Below are 24345 nucleotides of genomic sequence, written 5' to 3'. Positions count from 1 at the left end.
AAGTCTAGCTAGCACTCAGGCACAAAATGACACCAGAGGGAGGCTACAGGGGAGGTTTTACACTGCTTCCACACTCGACTGTATATAATCTATTCACTCAGAGACCAGGGTGCATTAAAAAAAAAAAAAGCATACATTCGATTATTTCAATAGCCCACTAAAAGGGCTTCCCATTTGAAACTCCTTCCTGTGGTCTCGGATAAACTCTAGAGATAGGGACTAATATCATTCCCATTTTACAGATAGAGAGACCAATGCTCAGAGAGATGAACTTGCTGGATGCCCTGGATTATCTGGGCCTGAACTTCAAATTCATCATGTGTCCTCTTCTCACTAGCCAAGAGCTTCCTACTGTAGGGCCTTTGCCCAGGCCGGCCCCTTCGCCGGCTGTCTACCCACACCCCACACTGCCCACCTGGGTAACCTATGCTCACGAGTCAGACTTCAGTTCGAATCTCTCTTGCTGGGTGGAGCCTTGCCTACCTCCCACACAACGACAGTCTCCTTGTTCTTTGCCCTCACTGCACCCTGACCTCCTCTGCATGGGACTGATCACAGTTATTGTTCTACTGCTTACCTGTGCCTCTCAACCCTGGGCATATGTTATAATCACTCGGGGGAACTTTTGAAAAACACCAGTGCCCTAGACCCAGTGTTGATCAACTGAGTCAAAATTTTTGGGGGTGGACTCCAGCATCTCTGTCTTCAGAGCCCTCGGGGTGATTCTAACAGGCAGTCAGCACTGAGAACAGCACATTAGATTGGGCTCTGCTCCCTGAGGTCAAAGGCCATGATTTGGCTCCCCTGTGGATCTCCTCTACCCAGCACAATGCACCTGGCACATAGAATATGCTCAATAAATATTACTTGAGATAATGAATGAGCGTACTAAAGGCTCTGAGAAGGCCTGCAAGTGAAAAAATTAACTCTGTTTAAACCTAGTGTTTCCCCAACTTATTTGACCACAGGATTATTTCCATGGAAAACCTATTCACATCTTGCAGAACACCTGTGAAATTCAGCAGGGGAGATGTTGGTCTGGAGAAATCTTGGGGTTGGCTTCATTGGCCTCACAAACTTGACCTGGAGGTAACATCATAAAGCTGTTGCAAGGGAGGGAACTTGAAGATGCCTACCCACTCCCCGACCTCCCATGGCCCATCATCCCTGCTGGCTCCAGAAGTCCAGGAAATGTGTGGTCCTGCTCCCTTGGGTCTGGGATAATAATAACAATAGTATTAATAATGACAACAACAACTAACACCATGGATATGATCCTCAGGGGGCCTTGAGCTTTCTCTGTACTTCAAGAAGCTAAGCTCAGAAAGCAGGAGTCCTAGCAGGTGTCCACGGTGGCCCACCCTCTCTCCCTCACTGTCCCATGGGGCCCTGAAACCTCCTTCCCACCTTGAGCTGGCCAGCACTCTGCGTTCACTGGGCTCAGGGGCCTCCAGTACAACCAGGGAAGACTCAACCCACCAAGGGCCTTTTTATAGCTAGCCTCCCTTTCCCTGGCCTTCCCCCAGCATCCAGCTGAGATTTCAGCCTAAATGGGAAAGAACATTCCTTAGAGGGCAGAGGCTGTGCTTCTAACTTAACCACTTAAGGGTTAGAGCGTGAGGCAGCCTGGGAGAGGAGTGGATCCACCCAGGCAGCTGAAATGTGGTGTCTCAGAGAACAGACTGTGCAGGGTCAAATGGACCAGGGCCCAGATCTCAGCCCTGCCACTTCCTGACTGTGTGACTTCAAGTCACTTACTTATCCTCTCTGAGCCTCGGTTTCCTCATCTGTAAAATGGTAGTAAAAACAGTCCTGACTTCTGCAGGCTCATGTGAAGGTGACACAGTGGCCTTGGTTTTTTCTGGCATGGTCTCTGCCCCCAAAGATCTCGTGATTCACTGGAGAGTAGACAGTAATTCTGTCTCCAAAGGCTGGAAAAGCTCCAAGAGCCATGCTTATTATATGCCAGATGCTGTGTTTGTGTCTTTTCATACTCATTCACTCATTTATAAGCAACCCTGAGTTTTGTTACCTGCCACTTATGGATGGGGAAACCGAGGCCTAGAGGTGAAGGTGCTTGCCAAAGGCACTGAAGTGGGAGGTCGCTGAGCTGGGATTTTTGGCCAAGGGTTGTCTGACTTAAGGCCAGTGTTCCTCCCTGAAGAACAGGCAGGCCTGATGCAAAATTCAGCCCCAGTGTTCGGACTGGTGGATACTCTTTGTGATTTTGTAGCCAACCTCAGTATTGCAGGGGACCTGGAATATGATGTGAGGGAGGGAAAGTTTGCCTGCCTCCTCCTTGGATGTAGGCACTAGAATGGTGGGGGTCTGGGACTGGAAGACTATCACAACCTGAGAACAGGTACCCAGGGGCTGTACTCTCCTGGGCTTAATGAGATAGAAATTCTAGCTCCTGAGTGTTATAACTGTGTTTTCTTAGATTCTGTATTTGTCTATTTGGCATCTACTCATTTTGGGCCCAACTAATGGGCAAAGTTGTGTACAACTCCCCTATGATCCAGAGCTCAGATCCCCAACCACCTCCTTAATCTAACTTACATCCTCAGCCAATATATCCTCTGCCCCAATTTACCCAGAGCTAGGTCCCAGAAAACTAGAGACCACTCCTGTAGCCTAGAGCCCACCGACATCATTCAGACTAGCCAGTCCTAAGCTGCTTCCCGTGCCTTGCCCTACTTTGTGTGGAAAACACAATAAACGCTGTGACCTATGCTTTCCCTTTGCTCCTTTCTGCCTCCTGACTGACCCTGGTGATTCCCCAGGTGGCCCTGCATGGTGCCTGGCATGCCCTCTCCTCTTGGGAAATGCAAGTAATAAAAATCTTCTTTCAATGTCATCAGCCTCACCATGTTACCACTCAGACCCCTGGATAAATGAAAATCCCCTGGGCACAATCACTGAGACAACAAGTCAAGTGGCTCACTGGTTGCACAGGCTTTGAGAATTACCATCATAGCAACAGCAAGCTGTCATGTGTTGAAGGGGTGGGGCCATCACTGTGCAAAGCAGTTTCCCATCAGATCTCCTTTGCAATTCTGACAAGGAGCCCTGAGGGGCAGGTATCATTCAATCCAGCTTTGGGTTGCCTCTGACCACCCTAAGCCCAGAGCCCTCAGATGGAATGAGGGGATGCCTACCTTTCGGGTGGAATGTTATCCGTGTTGCTGCTGTGGCGTCTCTGCATTTTCCTTAAGACCTAAAAGTCAACATATGGCATGAGCCAGAGTCTCCCAACACTCCCAGATTGCCATGGTAACCGTAAACAAGGACTACTTGTCTCTTACATCCCTAGAGCTCATTGACATTTTGCACACCGTGTTTTGATCTGTTACACCATTTCACCCTCAAATCAATGTTCTGACCCATGAGGAAAGTGTCATCACCCCTTTTCACAGATAAGGAGGAGAAGCCCGGAGGTAGAGGAAGTCACTACATGAGAGAAGAAAGCAGTGAACTGGGCAGCAAAGAAATGTTGCAGGTGAAGTGAGCAGCAGACTGATAGGAGATATGGATTCTGGACTGAGGCTCATTTGTGACCCTAGGCAAATCAGTAATCTCTTTGTGGCCTCAGAATCCTCATGGTTAAATGGAAGGTGAAGTGTCTGAACTCAAAGCTTCCTTCCAGCTCTCACATTTAATAAAGTGGGAATGAAGATGTGAATTCTCAGGGAGACAGGTCACCTGGCTGACTGTGAGGAACCACATGGACTTTAGAACTCCATGTTGACGACACCTGAGGTGGGTATGTGGGGCTCCAGATCGGGGTGTGACCACTGGATTCCAGAGAAAGCAGGCCTCTTCTTCCTCTCTAAAGGGATGCCCAGGTCACAGGAGCTTACCAAAGCCTCCAAACCCTGGAAGGAATAGAACACTTAAGTGAACAGTCCACGAGATGCCTGGAACCTGAGACTAGGCCTTACGGTTTCATGGGTAGCTATCAGTAGATGGTTCTGTTGCCTCCATATCTCTGGTTAGCCTCTCACTGATCCCTCCTTGGGACCCTTGAGGATGGTTATGATTTTAATGGATCTTATCCTATTGTCAAGCCCTGAGTCCTGATTGAGGAATACAAAAAACATGTGTTAGGCCCCCTGAAGGCTACCCACTGCAATCTGAATAAAACCCAAGCTCTGTTCCTGGCCTACAAGTTTGGCCTGATGTAGCCTCACCTGTTTCCAACCTCATTTCTTCCACTCTCCCTTTAACTACTCTCCTCCAACTACACTGGCCTTTAAAAATTTTTTTCCCCAGTTTAATTAGGTAGAATTGTCACAATTTGACTGCACATATGCAATATATATTGCACGTAAATACATATACACATTATACTGTACATACTTTTAAATTTTACATTTATGTACTATTCATGGTTTCTAAGTATGTTTAGAGCTTTAGCTTTTTAAACTTAAGAAAGGAATAAAGCCAACCACAAAATAAGAATTAATTCAAAAAGATACACCCCGCTATTAACAGCAACATTGTTTATAATTGCCAAGATATGGAAACATCCTAAGTGCACATTAATAGATGAATGGATAAAGAAGATGGAGCATATACAAGTAATGGGATACAACTCGCCTATAAGAAAGATATTTTGCCATTTGCAGCCCTTCATTCACTTCACACTGGCCTTCTTGTTTTTCAAACAAGCCAGCATTTCCCTGCCTCAGGGCCTTTGTCCTTGCTGCTCTCTCTCCCTAGAATGCTTTTCCTTCTGGCTCCTTCAGGTCAAATGTCACCTCTTCCCAGAGGCCATCTCCTCTCACCATCCTGACCCAACATACATTGCCCTGTTTTACCTTCTTTATAAAACTTATTTATTTACATGTTTTCTTATTTATTGATGATCTGTCCCCCATTAGAATGTCAACTCCACAAAAGCAAGAATCTGTCTGCCTGGTTTGCCCCTCTGTCTCCGTATCCAGAACACTGCCTGGCACAGAGTAGCACTCAACAAGTATTTACTCAGTGAGTAGAACATCAAAGGGTCTCTCACTTATCATTTTTTATATCTGTTGCTCCCTCCCTAATCTTTCATCCCAGAGAAGAAATAAAGGCCAGAGACTTTACATGCATTAGTTTAGCTTCCTTGAATACTTTTTGGTACCAGAACAAATGATGGTATCTAAGCTTAGTTCAGAGCACCATAATCGGCTGTTGAGTGACCAGCTTTCTCCAGGGGACAGCATTGGTGTTACCAGGGCCACTGATTAGAGAGAAAACCCACCAGCTACGCCTCCTTTCTCTTTTGGAAAAAATCAGCCAAGAAATGGGTCAGTAGCACCATCTTCATCTATCAAGGAAAGGTCATCCTGTAAATACTTTTCAAGAACTTGCAATCTCGTCTTAATGCTCTCCTTGCAATGATTTATCATCACCTGCAAATCCTTGGGAAAAATAAAATACAGAATCCCAAGTTTCCATCCACAAATTTGACACAGCCTCCTTAGTCAAATATCCAAGATTCCACTCTCAGACGCTCATTTTCGAAGAGGCCTCAGACTCTCTGTTAGAAGCAGGCCTTACATAATTATTCCCAGTATCGAATTCTGGAATAAAATTTTTGCACATGGAATGCATCTGAATGAATAAAACGCCTTTTCACTCTCTGCTCCATACATCAGACTGTATCTCTAAGAGGGATTTCACCAAGAGTTTACAGTATATGAGATGTTTTAAGCTGCATCCCCGGGCCGTTACATGACTGCACAGAAATGCACGCGAGACAGCATCTCCTGCAACACTTGCATTGGAAGCAGGCAGGTGCACTTCAGATACAATGCCGCGAGAGTTTTTCATTCCTGCAACCCACGTTTAGCCCGAAACGCCCTAGGACTTGCAAGGGCAGGAGACTACATTGATCATACCCGGAGAGGAAAAATAACGTTCCCTTTTTACCTGCCCAGACAATTCAGCAATCACAGAGGCATCATTCACGTCCTTCCAAGCCAATCACTCGCGCCGCCCGAGGAGCACCTGACTTCCGAGTTCTTCCGGCCTCTCCTCAGGGTCTCTCAGGTTTCCCGGCGCGGCGCTAAGACCCGAGCACAGCTGCACCTGCCGCTCGCACACGATTGCCCGCCCCTCTTTCCTGGCTTTAGCCAATAGGGAGCCGCCGCTCGGCAGGGACCAATGAGGAGGGGGCCGAGCGAGGCCGGCGGGTGACGCGAGAGTGGAGGCGGTGCGTGGGGCGAGATCACGTGAGGAGGCGCGGGGTGGCTGCCGGGAGCTGGCTGGGCCGGGGGCCGCGGGGCCGGCGCCCGCCGCGAGCTATGGGGCTGCCGGCCGCGTAGGGGCCATGCCGCCCGGGCCCCGGGCCTGCCCCGCTCCGCTCCGGGATGGTGAACCTGGCGGCCATGGTGTGGCGCCGGCTCCTGAGGAAGAGGTGGGTGCTCGCCCTGGTCTTCGGGCTCTCGCTCGTCTACTTCCTCACCAGCACCTTCAAGCAGGTCAGTGGCCGCCCCCCTCCCTGGGTGGGGGAAGCTGCCTCTGCAGCTGCGCTGCCCGAGTGCCCGGTGCGCCGGGCCGCCTGGTCCGGAGAGGTGGGCATTCGTGTCCCGGGTTGAGGAGGGGCAGACCTGGGACGTAAACCTGGTGCTGTGGGGCCTAACGCTGTGCTTGTCACCCTGAGGGCCGCCTACCTGCTTCCTACCTGCATTTCTCCCTTCATCTTCGCGGCAGTGTGGGGAGTGGTGTCCCCGTGTTACAGCGGGGGAATCCGGGACTGAGAAAGGTGGAGCTGCCTGGGTCATTCAGCAGCCGAGTTACGGGGCCAGCACAGGTGTGCCTGGTTTACATTTAATTAATGTGCGCAGGGAGACTCCACAGGACCCACCGGGTGCCCGTTCTGTGGAATTTTCTTTTCACCTCCGCATCCCTTTAGTTTATTCCCTGTGGGAATTTCTGAGAGAAAAGGCAAGGTGCTTAGGTGGGAAATGTTACCGAGAGAATGGTAAGTTTGTTTTAGAAGTTCAGGGTTGAGCGTTTGGGCTTTCACATAGCGTGAGCATACTCGGGGGTGTACCCCGGACCACCCTGGTTTATGATACTCCTCCGACGGAGTTAGAAAAGCTCTCCTTTTCGTTCTCAAGAGTCAAGTTCATAAGTAAAATTTAGCGGTGAATACCAAATAAACGCTAAACGATATCGTCATCCAAGTTTCAGCAGATTGGTGGGGGAGCTGTGTCCCGCCTCCCGCAAAGAGAAGGGCGAGTGCTGGAAGCCTCTTTTGTAGGCCAGGATGTGTTTGGTGACATTCTCATGAACTAAGTATTTCTCGGGCTTGAGTGTTCTGCCACTTTGCAGACACTTCATGGTCACATGTTGTTATTTCTCTGTCCAGTGGACCTGTGGGTGCTGTAGTGAGCAAGGACTCAGACCTCTACCTTCCTCCCCACCTGACCCAGCTGATCCCTAGCACCATTAAGTACCAGATGTATGCTGTTGCTGTCCTAATTTGTAACTTCCACCTAGACCTATCCAGAAAACCCCGAATTCTTATATCCAGCTGCCTATTTGACCTGTCTTTTTGAATGTATTGTACTTCTCATACTTGGCCAAAACAGAATTCTTGATCTTCACCACCAAACTTCCTCCCCAGGCTCACTGTGTGGCATTCGTGTTCACCAGGTAGTCAAGCCACACATACTTTCTGCTTTTCTTTCTCTTACTCCCCATGTGCAAAACATGGCTTCTGCCTCCAGAGTGGATCCTGAATCTGTTCATCTCTCCCAGTTGTCACTGCTGCCACCATAAGTCAGCCTACCTCATCTGGACCTCTGTAGTCACCCACAAACAGATCTCTGCTTCCTTTCTTGTCCTACAGTCTGTTCTCTATCCAGCTGGAGGGGTGATAATCTGAAAAAAAAAAAACAAAACAAACAACAGTCTCGGCGCTTCCTTGTGTATAATTCTTTGGATTCCTATTGCACTCAAGATTGCAGACTCCCTTTCCAGGATCTCCACACCGTGAGTCTCTTTTGTCAGTTCAGGTGAGGCTGTTACTGCTTCAGGCCACACGAGGTGACACAGTGTCAGTGACTTCAGTTCCTGGCCCATAGGCCTGCTTTCTTTCTTTGTGGTAGGCATCACTTACTGAGCATTTCTGATCATTTACTTGTTTATCTGTCTCCCCTCATTCTCCTTTCTAGAATGTAATTTTCTGGAGAACAGGAACCTTGTCTGTGATGTTCGTAGAATCCCAGTCCCTAGAGTACTGCCAGGCACTTCATCTGTATTCAGATATTGGTTGAAAAAAAAATTGAGTCTTTTTTTTTAATTGAAGTATAATTGATTTACAGTGTTGTGAATCAAGTCTTTTTATTTGGGATGACTTTTCCTTTCTTCTCAGCTTAGCACACTCCTAATTTTTCCTGTATTGACTCAGATGCTGCATACTCTGTGACTTTCTCTACAACCACCTTTTAAGCACTCTGGTGTACCTTGTTCTTTTTTTTCCCCACAGTGTGCCTTTTTTTGTTTTTTTACACTTATGATTTATGTCCATAATCATATGGGTTTGTGGTGAGGGGGATGATTTTGAATCCCCTAAAACTGTTGGCAAAATTTTTGTCTTACAGATTTCCCTGGATCTGATTCCCCACAGCCTAAGAAACACTTTTGCTATAACCTCTCTATCCCTGCCCGTCAAGCGTCTGGCAACCACCAGTCAACTTTCTGTCTCCATGGATTTAGCTTATTCAGGACATTTCATATAAATGGAATCATACACTATGTGGTCATCTGTGTCTGGCTTCTTAAAAGCCAGTGTTTTTAAGGCTTATGCATGTTGTAGAATGTGTTAGTACTTCATTTTATGTCTGAATAATAATTTGTTGTAGGCATCTGCCACATTGTGTTCATCCGTCATTAGTTGATGGAGACTTGGCTTGCTTTTGGCTGTCATGAACAATGCTGCCTTGAACGTTGGTGTACAGGTTTTGTTTGGAAATAACGTTTTCATTTCTCTTGAGTAAAGTCCTTCCCGTGGAACTGATGGGTCACTTGGTAACTCTGTTTAACTTTTTGAGGAACTGCTGAACGGTTTTCCAATGTGGCTGCGCCATTTGCAACAAACTTTTAAGAAACTATACTTGTCAAGTTTCGATATAGTATCAAAGAAGATTATCCATAATTATCTCGAAGAGCCACTAAAATACTCCTCTTTCCAGCTACGTATCTGTGTGAGGTAGATTTTCTTCATAACCTTCGCCCAAACAACCTATTGCAGTAAATTCTATGCAGAGGAAGATGTGAGAATCCAGCTGTTTTCCATTGAGCTAGACATTAAAAACATTTGCAAAAATGTAAAAACATTTTCTCATCTCACCAAATACGTATATATGTATTTTGAAAAATGGGTCCCCACACAAAATGTTGACATGGAATGAGCTCATTATTGTTACTTTTAAACAGATATTTTAAGAATTTGTTTTAATTTCCAATATGATAAATGTCAATAGCTACAACCCTCACAAGCCCACATACTGAAGTCCTCAGTCGTTTTTAAGAGTATAAGGGGTCCTTGGGACCAGAACCTCAGAGCCCATTCTGACGGATGCCCCTCCAGAGATCTGAGTTGGCTCTTCCTGCTGTTTTCTGCTGCAGCTCAGGTTGTCCGCCCGCCCACCATGAGCTCAGTGACTTGAGTTGAGTTTGCTCCGTGTTGCCTGGTCTCAGGTTGCATCTATCACTTGGAGCTGCGCTGTGGCATGTACTAGATGGGAAGGGAGGTGGTGGTGATTAGAATTAACTCAGAAGAGGCTGTGAAAAACTCCAGAGCCCCATATGATCCTTAGCTCTGCTTCAGTGAGACTGTGAACTTAGGGAGCAGATGTGGCCACTTTTTGCCTAGAGAATACTTGATTATTCTCTGCTGCCGCTGTGAATTCCTCTTTTCTTCAGTTTTCATGTTAATTAATGCTTTGGGGGATAGTTTAAATTGTAGGGATGGGAGCGCAGGAGACATTAGCCAGCTTGGTGGGGATGCCATCAGGGGAGAGGATTGGGTGCTAGGTGACTTGCACATTGATTTAACAAATGTTTAGTGAACACCAGCTGCACTCGACACTGTCTGCAAGTTGATGGAAATGTTACAGTGCAGATACCATCTTATTCTCCGAGAGCCTATATTCTGTTAGGGGGTGAGGGAAGAAATGAATGGCAAATTAACAGAATTATTTTAAATAATTTATAAAGGAAACAAAACAAGATGCAGAAGTAGAACAGTGAGGTGGGCCTAACTCTTTGGGGCATTTGAGCTGAGATTAGAGAAATCCCAACCCTGGAGTCAAAAGGGTCCTTAGAGGTCCTCTCATGTAAATAACAAGTCTCATACTTGTTCAAGTGGTGTAGTTCCTGAAAGTCTCAAGGCTATTTGTGTAACTCCTTGAAAATATATTAACATCTTTGGCTTTAAAGTAATTAGGTATGTAAATTGGTGCCAAGTTAGACACTGTCTAAAGTGTAATAAATCATAAGAAAAAGTTGCTAATGTTTTTTGTTGTTGTTCTTTTTCACTGACCACCAAGGTATATATACCTTTCATAAAGTTTGAAGAGTATGGCACGGGGTAGAGGAGGAAAACAATTATCCTTAATCTCACTAACCAGAGGGATTCACTGATGATATTTGGGCATACTTTCTTTCTTCATTTTTCATATTTTAAAAATATAATTGGGGCATACTGTTTCTTCGCTTAACATTCATGCATTTTTCCCCATCTTTAAAAGCTTTTTTTAAGTTTAATTTTTTATAACTAAAATTTTCCATGTTCAGGCTGTATTTAGCCATTCCGCAAATATTAGACATTTGGGATTCCCTCTGGCCTTTGTCCCTTTTTTTCCCTTCTCTTTTGAGAATCATGAGCAGATCTTTTAATGACAATGCCTTGTGTTTAAGTGCTTTACTAACATGAGACATTTATCTCATTTGACTCTTATGATAACCCTTGAAAAATAGAACAGTTATTAAAATACTCCTTTTAAAATCAGGTTGAGTAATATACATTAGTAATAAAAATTTCTGTAGCTCCTTGCAGTTCATGAAGAAAGTTCTTGTGTTTGTTTGTTTTTTGTTTTCTCTTCTTTGTTTTTGCTTTTTTCTCTGTATCCCCGTATAGCCCATGTGGACTTCGGCTGTGGTTGATTTTGCACTGATTTCTGTGCATATCTCTCTGTGAGCTGCTCTGGAGGCTCTCTGAGAACAGAGAACCCACCTACCTTCGTCTCCATATCCTTAACATGTTGTTGGAACTTGATAACTTTTGAATGAATCTTGAATGAAAAATAGACACACATACACACATATTGGGAAGGGGAGCTTAAAATTGAGACAGCTTAATAGGGTAGGTGGCCCAGTTTGGGGAAGTTTCACTTGTCCAGCGAAGGAATCCCCTCAGTGACCCTTCACCTCACCCTTGCAAGACTGGACCTTCAGACAAGCGACCATGTGTTAATTCATTACGTTTGCCATGATGTCTTACACAATGTCTTGTATCTTTTCTGGTTGCACAACTCATACCCAATCCTTTTGGCAAGGTCTTGAATAATATTCATGTTTGAAAACAAGTTCAAAAGCTGGGAGAACTGCCTTCTTGTTTAGCAGGAACACAGTTATGTGGAAGAAATCCTTCCAGGATGCACTTGGCCATAAACTCTTGTGTTCTTTCAGAAGGAATAACAGGATAGTTTGAGAGTAATGTTAAGAGTACTTTTAATCTTGTCATGAGATCCAATTTACTGTACTTTGACTAGCCTCTTAATAGTCCTTATGGTTATTTATCTAGTGTAGCGTTTGAAGCTCAGTTTAGTTGGCACATAGCTTGATTATGCCCTTAACTGGCAGGTCCCAGCAGAGCAGAGGAGCAGGAGTTTACATGTAGTTAAGCAGTGTGCACCTACGTGGTTTGTCCCGTATTCCCCAGGCTTCTGCATTTAACTCCTCTCCTTGCCCCAGCTGAGGAATACAGATGTTGTTTTTGTATAACCCATCCTGTTCCTGCTGGTGCCAGTTCTCCTCTATAAAAGAAACAAAAGAGAGTGGGCAGAACAGAAATTAAAGCCAACTTGAAGAACTAGCTTACCTTTATTAAATTAAAGAACAAAATCCAGTACTGGTGCGGCACACTGTTATTGAAAGGCTGCTAATGTTACAAGTGGCATCTATAACTTGAAATTATTTGGCCCTGTATAGCACTGACTCTACTTCTAATAATAATTCCTACCACAAACTATTCAAGAGAATAAGCAAAAGCTCTACATTTTTATTGCAGTGCTATCTATGATAACAGAAACCTGGGATGGGCTTAACACTTTGATCTGTAGAGGATGTGTTTACTAAATTAAGGCACATCAACATGATGGATTATTATAGAGCCTTGAAAATGTGATTATCGAGATAATGTAGGTACTTGAATGGTTTACCATCCAATTAGTGTCAAGAGGAGCTGAATGCGGAGTGTCCTAATTTGTCGTGTAAGTGCTGGGGTCAAAGGCTGGAAGATAATATGCAAAAATAGATATAGCTTTATTTAAGTGATGGGATCATGGGCAATTTATGTCTTTCATATTGGTGATCATGGTTTTTTTTAAATAAACTTTATATTTTGGAAAAATTAGAGGTTTACAGAAAAATTTCAAGGATAGTACAGAGTTCCTGTAGATCCCTCACTCAGTGTCTCCTATCGTTAATATTTTTTATCATTTTATTTTAAATTAAAAGTGAAACTATTCCAAAAATGATGAAAGATGTTACTAACCACCTATATATCCCTTCTGTGTTAATGGTTTGTAGTCTATCTTTCCATACCTTTATCTCGGCTCTTAAGAACCTGTATGTATGTGTATATTAATATAATTATTATCATAGTATAATGTGTGATAATATGCATGTTATTTGGTAACTTGTTTTTTCACTTGATCTACTATGGACATGCACCAGTGGTCTGCAGCCCTGAGTATTACAATCATCTGGATGCTTTAAAAATCTTGATTCCCATGTCTCTTCCACAGAGATTTTTATTCAGACTAAGGTTGGGCTCAGGGATCAGAATTTAAGGTTCTTGTGTAATCCACTGTGCAGGTCAGGTTTGAGGACTACCACTCTAGATAAATGCAGTCAGTTATGTCTAATTATTTTTGGTAATAGCCACAGTTGTACCAGTGTTGATCTAGTCATTTCCTTGTGGTTGGTGTTTCGGGTTTTTCTGCCACATCAGCAGTGCTGTGGTGGACATCCTGATGTGTCCTTACTCGTTTCTGTAGGACAGGCCTCAAAAATGTGTCTGCTGTGCCAAAGTACATGTGGATATGTACACCTTAAGTATTAAGAACACTTCCCAGATTCCTTTCTTAAAGAAATCTTAGTGACTATACAGATCTTTTCCATTGTCTTAAAGTGTAACTTTTGCTATCAACTTTCAGGGTTAGTCCCTTTTGCTCAGTGGCACAAATGCAGATCATTCTTAATGGTAAAAGCCACAGACCTCAATTAAAATGGTAAAATGTTAAAGTTTATAAAAAACCTCTCAGTGGGAGTCTTTTATCACTGTTTTGTTTTCCAACAGTAGGTTGAGAATTCAGATGGCTGTTACCTGCTTGGCATGTTTTCTGGCTCTTGGGTACCTTCCTCAGTATACGAAAGGCAATTTGGAAAGCTTGGAGGCTAGGAGAAAAGGTCTAAACTCTTGCCTCTAGAGCAACTGCTCACTTTGAGTGACTGGGTAAAGGGCTGGCTGGCATGCGTGTCTTTTGAAAAGAAAGATATATTCTAGGGTCACATACTTAGTATTTTTTCATAGAAGAAGTTTGCAAGTTGACATGCTTCTTGTCCCTAAAATCAACCTTCTAATGCAGTGTTCCCATAAGTTTACCACTGAAGTACTCCTCACCACTAATGAAAGTGACCTTGTGCCCTAGATGTGTCTGGGAATTTTCAGAAATGACAGTGGAAAGTTTCTTTGAAGCCTCCTCTTCTATTTGAAAAATGTATTCAGATTTTACATTCTATTACACAGTGTAGTTGTTTCAGTGAAAAAAATGTTAAATAATTTGCCATCAGAAAGAAAGTTCAAAACTCTTTTCCCTCCAATTTTTTTTCAGAAAATTAACACTTTTGTACATGTCTATAATGTGCACTTTATCCAAGGGCCATTTATGTAAGTTTGTCAGTTGTTTTTGTTTTCCTTAAAATTTTTACTATCATGCTTGAAAATTGATCTGTGGTATTATAGTAGTTTAGCTTTGTGAGTTATTCTGTCGTATAAAACTCCATTGCATTGTATACCAAGCCATATTTTTCTTGTTATTTAATTTTTTCTTCTCATTTATGTTTTTTTAATTGAAGTGAATTGAAGTATAGTCAGTTTAGTGTGTCAATTTCTGATGTACAGCATGTTTCAGTCATACATGTATATACATGTATTCCTTTTCATGTTCTTTTTCATCATAAGTTACTACAAGATACTGAATGAAGTTCCCTGTGCTATACAGTAGAAACTTGTTTATCTATTTTACATGTAGTAGTTAGTATCTGCAGATCTCAAACTCCTAATTTATCTCTTCCCACCCCCTTTCCCTCTGGTAACCATTAGTTTGTTTTCTATGTCTGTGAGTCCGTCTCTGTTTTATAAATAAATTCATTTGTGTCATTTTTTTTAGATTCCACATGTAAGTGATATCATATGGTATTTGTCTTTCTGGCTTACTTCACTTAGTATGATGATCTCCAGGTCCCTCCATGTTGCTAGTTTGCCAATTTTGAAGTGTAATCCTCATTTGGTTACTTCTTCCTATAGGTTTATTTTGCTTTTTTTTGTTTTCTGATGACATTGGCTTAGACTTAGCTCATACCAGGGGAGGCAGATTCCTTTTGTGCAAGCTTTTTAACATTGTTTCTGTCCTTTTACTGTAATTTCTATGCAAAATTGGTGAAAATGCAAGAAATGCTAGTTTAACTTTCTCATGTATGGTCTCTTTGTAGGAGGAGAGGGCAGTGAGAGATAGGAATCTCCTCCAGGTTCAAGACCACGATCAGCCCATTCCATGGAAAGTACAGTTTAACTTGGGCAACAGCAGTCGGCCCAGCAACCAGTGCCGGAACTCCATTCAAGGGAAGCACCTCATCACGGATGAACTAGGTAAGGCTGGCTCCCTTCCTCTGCTGCAATTGATGAAATACGCCTGTGTGGCCATTCATAGGTTTTTAAATAGAGATTTGATATCCTGCCTTTCCCCTTCTTGCCCATTCCAGCATTTCTTACAACTTTTGTCTTTTATGTCATACTCATCGAGGGCCCCCTCAGCATCAGAGTGGGAATGTAATTTGGTGCAACACTATGGAAAACAGTATGGAGGTTCCTTGAAAAACTGAAAACAGAATTACCATGTGGTTCAGCAATCCCACTCGTGGGCAGAAAAGATAGAAATTCTAATTGGAAAAGATGCATGCACCCCAGTGTTCATAGCAGCACGGTATACAGTAGCCAAGACATGGAAGCAACATAAATGTCCATTGACAGATAACTGAGTAAAGAAGCCACGGTATGTTTATACAATGGAATACTACTCAGCCATGAAAAAATAATAAAAGAATGCCATTTGCAACAACATGGATGGACCTAGAGTATATCACACTAAGTGAAGTAAGTCAGAGAAAGACAAATATCATATGATATCACTTATATGTGGAACATTTTAAAAAATATGACAGAAATGAATTTATTTACAAAACAGAAACAGACTCACAGACATAGAAAACAAACTTATGGTTACCAAAGGGGAAAGGCAGATGGAGGAGGGATAAATTAGGAGTATAGGATTAACAGATGCACACACTATTCTATATAAAATAGGTAGGCAACAAGGATTTATTATATAACCCAGGGAACTGTATTTAATACCTTGCAATAATCTATAATGGATAACAGTCTGAAGAAGGTTCCCCTCAACATCAGAGAAGCTAGGTTTGATCATTGTAACTCTGAAGTTTCTGGTGCCTATAACTTACAGTTTTAGCATTTTATCATACATCAGCCACTGGGCTGCTTGCTTCCTGCCAGTCTCTTCCTAGCCCCAGTATTTTCACATCTTGCTAATCTTTTCTTCTCATCTTGATGGTGAACTCTATGACATAATCAGTTTTCCTGCATGGTGACCTGAGTCATATCCACAGTGTTGGTATTTAGGAAATGAATATGCTTGTTGACTGACTGACTGCACAATCTCAAATGAATTATAAGCACATTCAAAATGTGTTACTGTTACAGTTAGGACATCAGTCTGCTTCTTTTTGTTATATTCACTAGTTTTGTTTTTTTAGATCCACATGTAAGTGCTATTATATGATATCAAAGTATTTGTCTTTCTCTTTCTGGCTTATTTTACTAAGCGTAATACCCTCCAAGTACATCCATGTTGTTGCAAATGGCAAAATTTCATTCTTTTTTATAGGGGTAGAGGACAAAGAGGTAAAAACTACTATGTATAAAATAAATAAGCTACAAGGATATATTGTATGGCACAGGAAATATAGCCAGTATTTTATAATTATAAATGGAATATTACCTCTAAAAATCGTGAGTCGCTGTGTTGTCACCTGAAATTTATATAATATTGTAAATCAGCTCTATCTCAATTAAGAAAAAAAAACAGTCTCTTTGACTTAGTGCTTTCTTCCAGAGTTTTCTTGCTTTCGTTTTGTCTGTAAGAAAGTGTGTAGGAAGTGCAGCGTGAGGTGTTTGGATCAGGTAACTGCTGGACCTTACTTCTCTTAAGACTGGCTCGGTCCCCCAAGGAGAGACTCCCACTAATGCTCAGCCTGCATTAATGTAGCTCTCACTGTATGCTGGGCACTGGGTAAAAATTCTCCTTGAACAACATCTCATTTGATTTTTGCAGCAGACCTGTGAGCTGTAGGTGTTGCTGCCCTCACTTTACAGGTGAAGGCACAGGCGCCAAGTGGTTCAGGAACATGCCCAAGATGGCAGTGGCTCTTTTATAAACCATAAGTGGGATACTATTATCACACCAAAAGAGTAACACTTTTCCTTAATGTCAGCTATTCAAATGGTGATCAGAGTTCCCTGATTGTTTTACAGATTGTTTTTCTTTTTTCAGCTAGTGGTTTGCAAATAATATGGTTTGTTTGCAAGAGTACATTTTACTCTCTCTCAGAGTCTCAGAACAAGTGGATTATGACCATGACAATACTGAAATTGATACAGGTAACCTTGAATTAGAATCTTCATTGCTACATAATGAAACGCAACAAAATGAAGACACGTGCTATCTTTAAAATGAAACTATAGCGCGTTGTAATTTTAAAAAAAATTTTGCATCCCCAGCGAAATAATTAAAAAAAAAAAAACTTTTCCCAAACGATCTCAAAGGCATCAGAGCAGATGAGATTATTTGCAGTTGAAGGCAGGAGCCAGGAAAACCACCCACCTAGGTTAGAAGAGCTGGAAAATTTTGCACAAAAATGCAGTGACGACTCAGCAGTGCAAAGCTCTGTTTTTAAGATCACCCTGATAAAGCAGATAATACTGTGAATAACTTTTTTTTTTTTTAACAGAGTAAAGTTCAGTGAAAGGAAGTTACTTCCACAAGATGACACAGCTAGTCAGTCAGTGGGCAGACCTAGGACTAAGACTAGGAATGAACTTGGAGTTCAGTGCTTGTTTTCTTTCAGACTTTTGTTTGTATGATAGAAAACATGAAACCTTATGCCTTGACTTTAATATTTACTATTGGGTTATGAAGGGCAATTTGTCTTTTTCTTTTGTAGCTAACAAAAGAATTTCCCCCTGATTAATTCAAGTGAGACAGAGACTCTCAAACTTAAGTTAAAAAGTTCCAAGAACCAATGAAAAAATCTGAGAACCATAGGGTTGTTTTGGGTTTTTTTTTTGACCTCTAGGTATGTGGGAGAGGAGGGAAGCAGTGTAATAAAGAAAACTTGGAGAAATTTTTGCCTTTTTGCAAGCAGATGTCACCATCACAAATATTGCCAGGGTGACATGTTATTAAATAAGACAACCAATTAGAATTACAAACTTTTGAAAAGTTACAAGTCAGTTTCCCAGTCAATGGCAGCTCACTCGAGGTTTTGATCTCATAGGACTCCTTGTTGGAAATAATGTTTGCAGGAGTAATTTCTGATGCAGAAGGAGAAATCTTGATGAACTTTCTTTCACCAGAAGTTAGAAAAACCTGTGGTTTCAAGGCTAAACACTGGTAGTTTGTACTGGGGAAAAACAGAAGGCCTGAAATGCTGACAGTTATGATATGGAAAAGAGAAAAGGGCAAAAAGGTAAATTCAACGAGTGGAGTTTAGGTCACATAATATTTTACATCCTCCTGACACAGAGGTCATGTGACAAGATGATCCCAGGTAACTGGAATCTGGCTCTCCCAGGCCTGCTTCCCCAGTGCGAAGGGGGGCCCCTTCCGCTCTCTCCCACTGTTGTTGTGCTGGTGCCTCCTGCTTTTGCACAGACTTTGTTTTCCAGACTAGTTTCTGAAAACAACCTCATGCTTCACCAGGTCTCATTCTCTGAGGATTAGGAAGCTGGGGCATTTGGAATGGAATGAAGTGAGAAACAGCTGCTCTGCACCTGTGGGCCCGCGCGTGCACCTGTGGGCCTGTGTGTGCACCTGGCAGTTTCCCAGGGGCCAAGTGGTGTTCCTCGTGGACTTATTCCTACATTTTTCCTACTCCCAGAAGGATGTAGAGAAATGTCTCTTTAGCAGCTCTGAACAATAAATTTAGCTTTTGTGAGCAGATTCTTTACTTACAGTTGAGCATGAGTGAGTGAACTGGGCTGAAGGAGGATGAGGATTTATGAGAGACGGAGGGAGTTAGGAGGATTTTTCTTCCTTGGGTGTTAGAGTACTCGCGTTCCCTGGTGCTGAGGGTTAACTGAATCTCTGACATGTATACTTATAGCCTGAGTCCGTTTTTAAAGGTTAGGTGTGACTACTTGTTTTTAAAAAACATCCCTCAAACTACTAAGTAACTGGCAAGCACTTAAAAGGTATTAAATGTAAAGAGTATGTGTGGAGTTGTGGTGGGTTTTTTGGGTTTTGTTTTTGTTTTTTAATAATCTAGAAGGATCTTACTTTCAGGAATGAACACCTTGGTTTTTTCCGCTTTTCAGATTTTTGTTTGAAAAAGAATGTTTTTCAAGCATAGATGAAAAAATTGGCCTCCATAGGTTAGATCAGAAAACAGGCAATGCGATGATTAAATCAAACACACGGCAGCAGACTAAAAGGTCTTTGATAGATTGGGACGCATAACCTACATGTAAAACAGGAGTCCATATTTTCTGTAAACTGCCTCTCGTAGAAAGCAAGCTCTGATCACACTGTGCCTAATTCCTGGCCCTGTGGTCCTTAGGATGCCCTGTCTCCGGACTCCGTCTCTGTCCTTTGTGTGCAGGACTTTGATTGCTGCTTCGTGATTGCCCCTGGTGGACAGGTGGGAGGACTGCTGGGTTTATACTCAGGCTAGTTTCTGACTTTCAGGTTACGTGTGTGAAAGGAAGGATTTGCTGGTGAATGGCTGCTGTAACGTCCACGTCCCTGGCACAAAGCAGTACTGCTGTGATGGCTGCTTGTCCAACGGCTGCTGTGGCGCCTACGAGTACTGCGTGTCCTGCTGCCTGCAGCCCAGCAAGGTACCAGAGGTGCTCCTGGCTCCCCATCTCCTTTGTTCTCTCTGTGTTCGCTTCACAATGAGGACTAGATCTTCATGTGAGATTCTTTTGGAAGTAGAACTTAGAAGGGAGCTTTGTAGGTGTCAGAAATGGCTGCTGTGAAGTAGCCTTTGTCTGCCAGGAAAGGAAGTGGTTCCCGGTTACTCCAATGGTACTTTGGCAGAATGAGCCATTGTTTTGCTAGTAAGATGTCTAATGAATGAGACACCAGCCCTCCTGCTCACTTGAGCCTCTCTCTCTCTTTCTCTACCTCCCCCCCCCCCCTTCCCTGTATCAGCAGTCTCTTAGTTTAGGAGAAATTTCCAAGGTTACCTTGTGCTGCTGAGTCTGGAATTTATTACAGGTACTAACTTTCGTTTCCATAGCAACTTCTCCTGGAGCGCTTCCTCAACCGGGCAGCTGTGGCATTCCAGAACCTCTTCATGGCAGTTGAAGATCACTTTGAATTATGTTTGGCTAAATGCAGAACCTCATCCCAGGTCAGAAGCTGTGATGCCTCTAGCTGGGAAATGGGGGGGGTGGTTAGAGTCTAGAATAAAACTCGAAAATATGCACTGGGGGCCTTCGGTGGGGTGATGATGGAGACGAGATTTAAATGGAACTGTATGGCGCTTTGGTGGAATGATTGTACAGTCATCCTTTGGTATCCGTGGGTGATTGGTTCTGAGACCTCATCTCTGAATGTTCAAATCCCTTATGTAAAATGGCATAATACTTGCATATAACCTGCTACATACATCCTCCGGGATGCTTTAAATCATCTCTATAGATTACATATAACAATACAATGTAAATGCTATGTTTTGCTTTTTGAAACTTTCTGGTTATACTTCTGATCCTTATTTGGTTGAATCCACAGATGGCAGAACCCATGGGTATGGAGGACTGCCTGTATTTAGAATGTCAGTGTGAGATTTGTACAAGTTAGGGATGTAAAATATTTATATTAAGTCAAGGTCTGATCACCTTACATCTCCACTGTTTGATTAGCTTGTCTACGTTTTGAGTGGAGGCTTGAAATTATTTTCACCTCTGAGTGGAGTCTTAACAGTCAAATTCCTGAGAGAAGTTCTCTCCACTATCTTTGACTGAAATTTGACTAAGGCTTTCCAGCAACCACTCGTTTAGAGTGGGTAGTAATTTATTCTGGGATAGAGTTGCAGTTTATTTTAGGATTCAAGGGGATGGGGCAGGTGGGTGTTGAAAAACACGGGTAAATCTGTAGGTTGTCAAGCTCTCAACTCTTTTTAGCATGTTGTCATTAAACGCTTGGCTCTTTGGGCACTAAACACGGCACCGGCACCAGCTGCTGAAGGTGTGTGAACGTCTTTGTCTTTCCATCACTCTGTATCCTCTGCTCTCAGTTTCTGTAATTGGGCAGTTGTTGGAGCTCCCTCTGTAAAATCACCTGACGTGTTTGTTATACAGGCGTCCATTCATGGTGTCTCCAAGATTGTACTGGCTCCGTCTGAGATAACTGACTCATTTGTCATTCTCTGGAACTTTTGCATCCTTTGCCAGACTTCTGTAGTCCACCTTTTGATTTTACGCTGTTCTTTTTGTCTCTGGTCTGCTCTGAGAGCGTTCAGCATCCTTGGGTAAATGTTTCAGGGATTATAATGAGCATTTGAAAACATGAAGAAATTCCTGATGGTCTTGTTTTGCTGGAGGAGCTTTCCATTTGAATGGGTTTTAAAGGAAATGTGGAGGAAGGCTGACCACATGATTCATTCTGATTCAGGCTCTCTCCCATTCTGAGAAATACTAGAATAGGCCAAGTGTTTCCTTTCTTAACTGATAAAACCCAGGATATTTCCAAACTTGAGTGAAGGTGCTAAACTTTCTGACTTTGTCTTTTCATTGTAAAGAGAAATTTCCCAGTTGCCAGTTTGCCTTTATAACAGTGTCCCAAGACAGACAAGATTTGGCTGCGTGGTCTGTAAATTGGATTAATACTTATAGTTTAGATGTTTAGCCTTGGTCTTAGGCTAATTAATGGTCTTAGGCTAATCTAGATTAGCCAAAAACTCGAGTTGCTTGTATGAAAACAAATTGCTGAAAAATTAGCCATCGAGGATGATTGTCTGTGTTAAATCCCACTTTGAGTTTGCTTAGCCAAACGAGGCTTGTGTGGTACTGTGAGATTTGGCTTGTATATCATCCCTTAGGTACATAAAACTCGACGAAAGCGATTTGAGGTGGGTCTCCTTCGCCTCTGCAGGAGAATTCCTCTGAAGCTGTTAGATCCTGTTGGATCTTAATCTGACTTAAAATAATTTGAGAAAAATTCATTGTCTCGAGTTGTCCCAGTCATGGCCAGGTTGTTCCAAAACTCACCAGTGTGCATGAAAAGAAATGGTTATGCAGTGACTGTGTCCATTTCATGCTCTTCATTGACATTCTGTGATGAGCATCCACCTCTGTTCCAGGAAGTGCCTTGGAACCTTTTGGTGACATTTGGAGGAGACGGACTTGCCCGGCTCCTGCAAGGAATGTCTGATGGCCGCTGCCCTGCTCGCTCTCACCACGCTCTTCTCTCCCCTTTTGCCAACAGAGCGTACAGCACGAGAACACCTATAGGGATCCCGTAGCAAAGTACTGCTACGGAGAGAGCCCGCCTGAGCTCTTCCCCGCGTAACTGTGGGGGGACTCAACCCGCCAGCCAGGATGTGCTGCTCAAGAACTTGCAGCCTGAACCCCCTCACTAGTGGTGGGGAGAAGACTTGACCTTGACCACTTCTTGTGTTGTGCTCTTTGGCTTCACTCGGCCGCCAGGTTTACCAGATGGACTTGTCCTGTGAAGCATTTGGAAAACGCCAGCAGTTCACATTCAAGACAAGACTGTGGGCCACCTGGCAGAGGCATCAGTGCTCTGGGTGCCTCTGCCATTGTGGCTGCTTGGGGACCTGTGGGTCCCCACCTGTGTTCTCCCTGGGCCCCTCGCTGTAAAGTTATTTATTGGATTTCTTTGGAGTAGTGGGGAAATTCTAGTATTTCCTGTAGGAAACGTGCCTCACCTTGAGAATTGAATACATTCAAGGATGTTATTGTTGCTGATGTCCTCATTTTCTTGTGTTCTTGGGTTTCATGAGTGAAATTGTCCCATCACCCAGATAAAATGTATAGCCTCTTAGAACATGCATGTTCCCTCAAGGTGGTTTATTTTTTATTTCTATTTTAACAGCATCCTCAGGAGCGGGCCCGGAATACCGTGTCCTAAAAACTCAGATGCTGTTCCGTTCTCATCCTGTGCCAGCTTCCTAGCAGCTGGCACCATGTGCTTTCAGGTTTTTTTTCCAGTGGTATTTCGATATGCTTGTTTACCTATGTGCACGCACCATTTTAACCAGAAATTCTGCCTTGTTGTCCTGGGCGGTTTTGTTTTCATTTCTTACACCACTATTGAAGTGACTGGTCTGTTCAGCGGTGGTACAGCGGAAGCCTCGGAAAGTCACCTGCAAGACAGCCTCCTCTCCTCTCCTGTCATGGAATTCTACCTTAAGGCGTTTCCTAAGTGGAGATACATCTCACAACGGACTGTAAGTGGTCATCCTTTATTGCTTTCTGCTTCTGGAAATGTAACAGGTACAGACATTCGATTTCCCTATGGTTTACTAAGAAGAACAAAACCCACGTTACTCTCAAGGTGCTATTAAAAGACTCACATCAACCTTCAGTGGAGCTGGACACACAGGCTGCTGGTCCATATGCTCGAAGCGCTTCTGTGCTTTTGGTGTGACACCAGCCCTTCCTGGTCATGGCTGAGGCATCATACCCCTTGGGTAGTATGACTCTTTGCTCTCAGGAATTGATGCACACGTCTTTACCGGAGCCCCTGACTAACCCCAGGATCAGGCAAGGTCTTGCTCATTTTTTTAGTTGTTCAGCTTTTGACCTTGGAGCAGGGCGCAAGTTTTACAGTCAACTTCCAGAGCTTTTATTTCGGTGGAGATTTTTCTTTGGGCCACGTTTGCCGTCCTGTATATTTCTGCAGTCTGTATAGTGGAAATTTCCCTAAACTTTCGGAACCGTTACTACTTTTTTAAACTTTTTTTTTTATTTTTTAAATTGTTTTGTCCAACTATTCAAAAATGTTTTAATTAATTTTTTAATCTTTTTTGGGAGAAGGTAATTAGGTTATTCATTTTTTAAATAGAGGTACTGGGTATTGAACTGAGGCCCTCAGGCACGCTAAGCATGTACTCTACCACTGAGCTATACCCTCGCCCCCTCCTCCCACTACTTCTTACACTTATCTTCCTAAAGTAGTTTGTCCCCCTAAATCAGCTATTCTTAGACGGTGAACTATCTGGCAGTTATTTTTTAATGTTAGATCCCAGGAAATCTACTCAATTTACATCGGGCTTTTCAGATTCTGTGGGTCTTCACCGGTGCTCAGTCAGACTTTGTATGTGAAAGTAATGGGCACGTCTGGGTGTTTCACTGTCTCATTCCTTTTGGTAACTCAGTCTGTCTTCTGGTGGTTGTCACTGACCAGCCTCTCCTTGGAGCTTATTTGAATCTTTGAGCAATAACGTAGAATTACTGTGAAAACAGTTGACATCAAAGGTCAGCCGTGCATTTGAATATTGGCTAGCACATTTTGC

General features: G+C 43.1%; 2 protein-coding genes across 4 annotated transcripts in view; one reads left to right on the top strand and one right to left on the bottom strand.

Annotated features, from left to right (window-relative positions):
* Nucleotides 1–6069, bottom strand: part of RNFT2 (ring finger protein, transmembrane 2) — a 58278-nt gene extending 52209 nt beyond the window's left edge. Inside the window, exons 1-3 of one of the 2 annotated variants that reach the window (XM_015239679.3) lie at nucleotides 5920–6069; nucleotides 3703–3875; nucleotides 3159–3217 (exon numbers count right to left, since the gene is read on the bottom strand). In XM_015239679.3, coding sequence (XP_015095165.1) covers nucleotides 3159–3217; nucleotides 3703–3726 — 83 coding nt within the window. In that variant the 5' untranslated portion in view covers nucleotides 3727–3875; nucleotides 5920–6069. Of the gene's footprint in view, nucleotides 1–1009; nucleotides 1084–3158; nucleotides 3218–3702; nucleotides 3876–5919 lie in introns of those variants that run through there. The other variant, XM_072953030.1, reaches the window with a different exon arrangement.
* A 148-nt stretch (nucleotides 6070–6217) lies between these two features.
* Nucleotides 6218–24345, top strand: part of SPRING1 (SREBF pathway regulator in golgi 1) — a 31491-nt gene continuing 13363 nt past the window's right edge. Inside the window, exons 1-5 of one of the 2 annotated variants that reach the window (XM_006204785.4) lie at nucleotides 6218–6470; nucleotides 15001–15157; nucleotides 19548–19699; nucleotides 20104–20217; nucleotides 22293–22790. In XM_006204785.4, the coding sequence (XP_006204847.2) occupies nucleotides 6360–6470; nucleotides 15001–15157; nucleotides 19548–19699; nucleotides 20104–20217; nucleotides 22293–22376 (618 nt within the window). In that variant the 5' untranslated portion in view covers nucleotides 6218–6359 and the 3' untranslated portion in view covers nucleotides 22377–22790. Of the gene's footprint in view, nucleotides 6471–15000; nucleotides 15158–19547; nucleotides 19700–20103; nucleotides 20218–22292; nucleotides 22791–24345 lie in introns of those variants that run through there. The other variant, XM_072953231.1, reaches the window with a different exon arrangement.

This window comes from Vicugna pacos, chromosome 32 (assembly GCF_048564905.1).
Source record: "Vicugna pacos chromosome 32, VicPac4, whole genome shotgun sequence".
In the NCBI taxonomy this organism is placed as follows: Eukaryota; Metazoa; Chordata; class Mammalia; order Artiodactyla; family Camelidae; genus Vicugna; species Vicugna pacos.
The sequence above is the reverse complement of the archived record's forward strand: the minus strand, read 5'-3'. Positions and strand labels throughout refer to the sequence as shown.